The 928-nt window shown below is 46.4% G+C and overlaps 1 protein-coding gene across 1 annotated transcript in view; it reads right to left on the reverse strand.

Annotated features, from left to right (window-relative positions):
* Window positions 1-928, reverse strand: part of Pmar_PMAR006705 (hypothetical protein) — a gene marked incomplete at both ends in the record, with an annotated part of 7,165 nt that overhangs the window by 2,478 nt on the left and 3,759 nt on the right. Inside the window, 6 exons of the mRNA XM_002767950.1 lie at window positions 65-94; window positions 137-283; window positions 339-521; window positions 681-743; window positions 796-813; window positions 866-913. Of these exons, the coding sequence (XP_002767996.1) occupies window positions 65-94; window positions 137-283; window positions 339-521; window positions 681-743; window positions 796-813; window positions 866-913 (489 nt within the window). The remainder of the gene's footprint in view (window positions 1-64; window positions 95-136; window positions 284-338; window positions 522-680; window positions 744-795; window positions 814-865; window positions 914-928) is intronic.

A 928-nucleotide genomic window follows, 5' to 3' on the forward strand; every position in this document is an offset into this window, starting at 1 on the left:
GACAACAACAATGACAACAACAACAACAACAAGAGGGAATTCATGACAACTCGGCTGCCCTCACCTTAGCCCACAAAGATTGTTTTTCATGTAACTAAAGCCAGTGCTGTATAATGCACGATGTGGATGGGCTCACCTCGAGAGCCCTGAATGCCTTGTTAGGAATACCCTTAGGGAACTTCAACTGTATGTCCATAACAGGTGAGACCTTCTGCCCATACCGTACTCTCGCCTTACCCCAAGCACTATGTCGGCCCTTCGTCATCCACGTTCCTTTTATTATCTACATATACCCTCAACCCAACAAAGTCGTAGCAGTAGTAATAATCCTCACTTACCTCAGCGTAATACAACTTGTTTCTCTTCATGGGCGCGAACACATTAGAGAGAATGATACCGTCCTCCCTTAGCCAGCCCTCCATCTCTAATCCTTTCCTCGGTGGTGCCAGCCCTAGGTCCTCTCTCATTGTTGTCAACTGCGGCCCAGATATCGAGGTCGACTTCGCTATTGTCACTAGAACCTAACATCAGCAATATACTTCCCCAGTCTGAGCTCTACTAAGCTGAGCTTGGGAGTTCTCTCAGTAATGATAAGGGCTTAGTTACGCATTCTACAGAAATCAACGATAATTTCCCGAAATTTCCTCACGATTTTCATATCGTGCTCATCCCCCCCTTACTTTAGTTTTCTTCCCAATATACTTCCGAGTCGGATCAAAACCAAACACCCGAGGAGGAGGTGCCTGAAAACCAACAACAACAAGCCTCGACTAAACCACCGGTGAGCATGATGACCTTGATCGTGCCCAGTATCTAAAGTGCACAGTGGTATCAACATACTTCAATGGCTCTGTCGATGGCCTACCTTGCCGGTCTTCCTCGCTGCCCTCTCTAAAAGAGTCTTTTTCTCAATCTGACAAGTATGAAC

This window comes from Perkinsus marinus (assembly GCF_000006405.1).
Source record: "Perkinsus marinus ATCC 50983 genomic scaffold scf_1104296969420, whole genome shotgun sequence".
Classification (NCBI taxonomy): Eukaryota; Perkinsozoa; order Perkinsida; family Perkinsidae; genus Perkinsus; species Perkinsus marinus.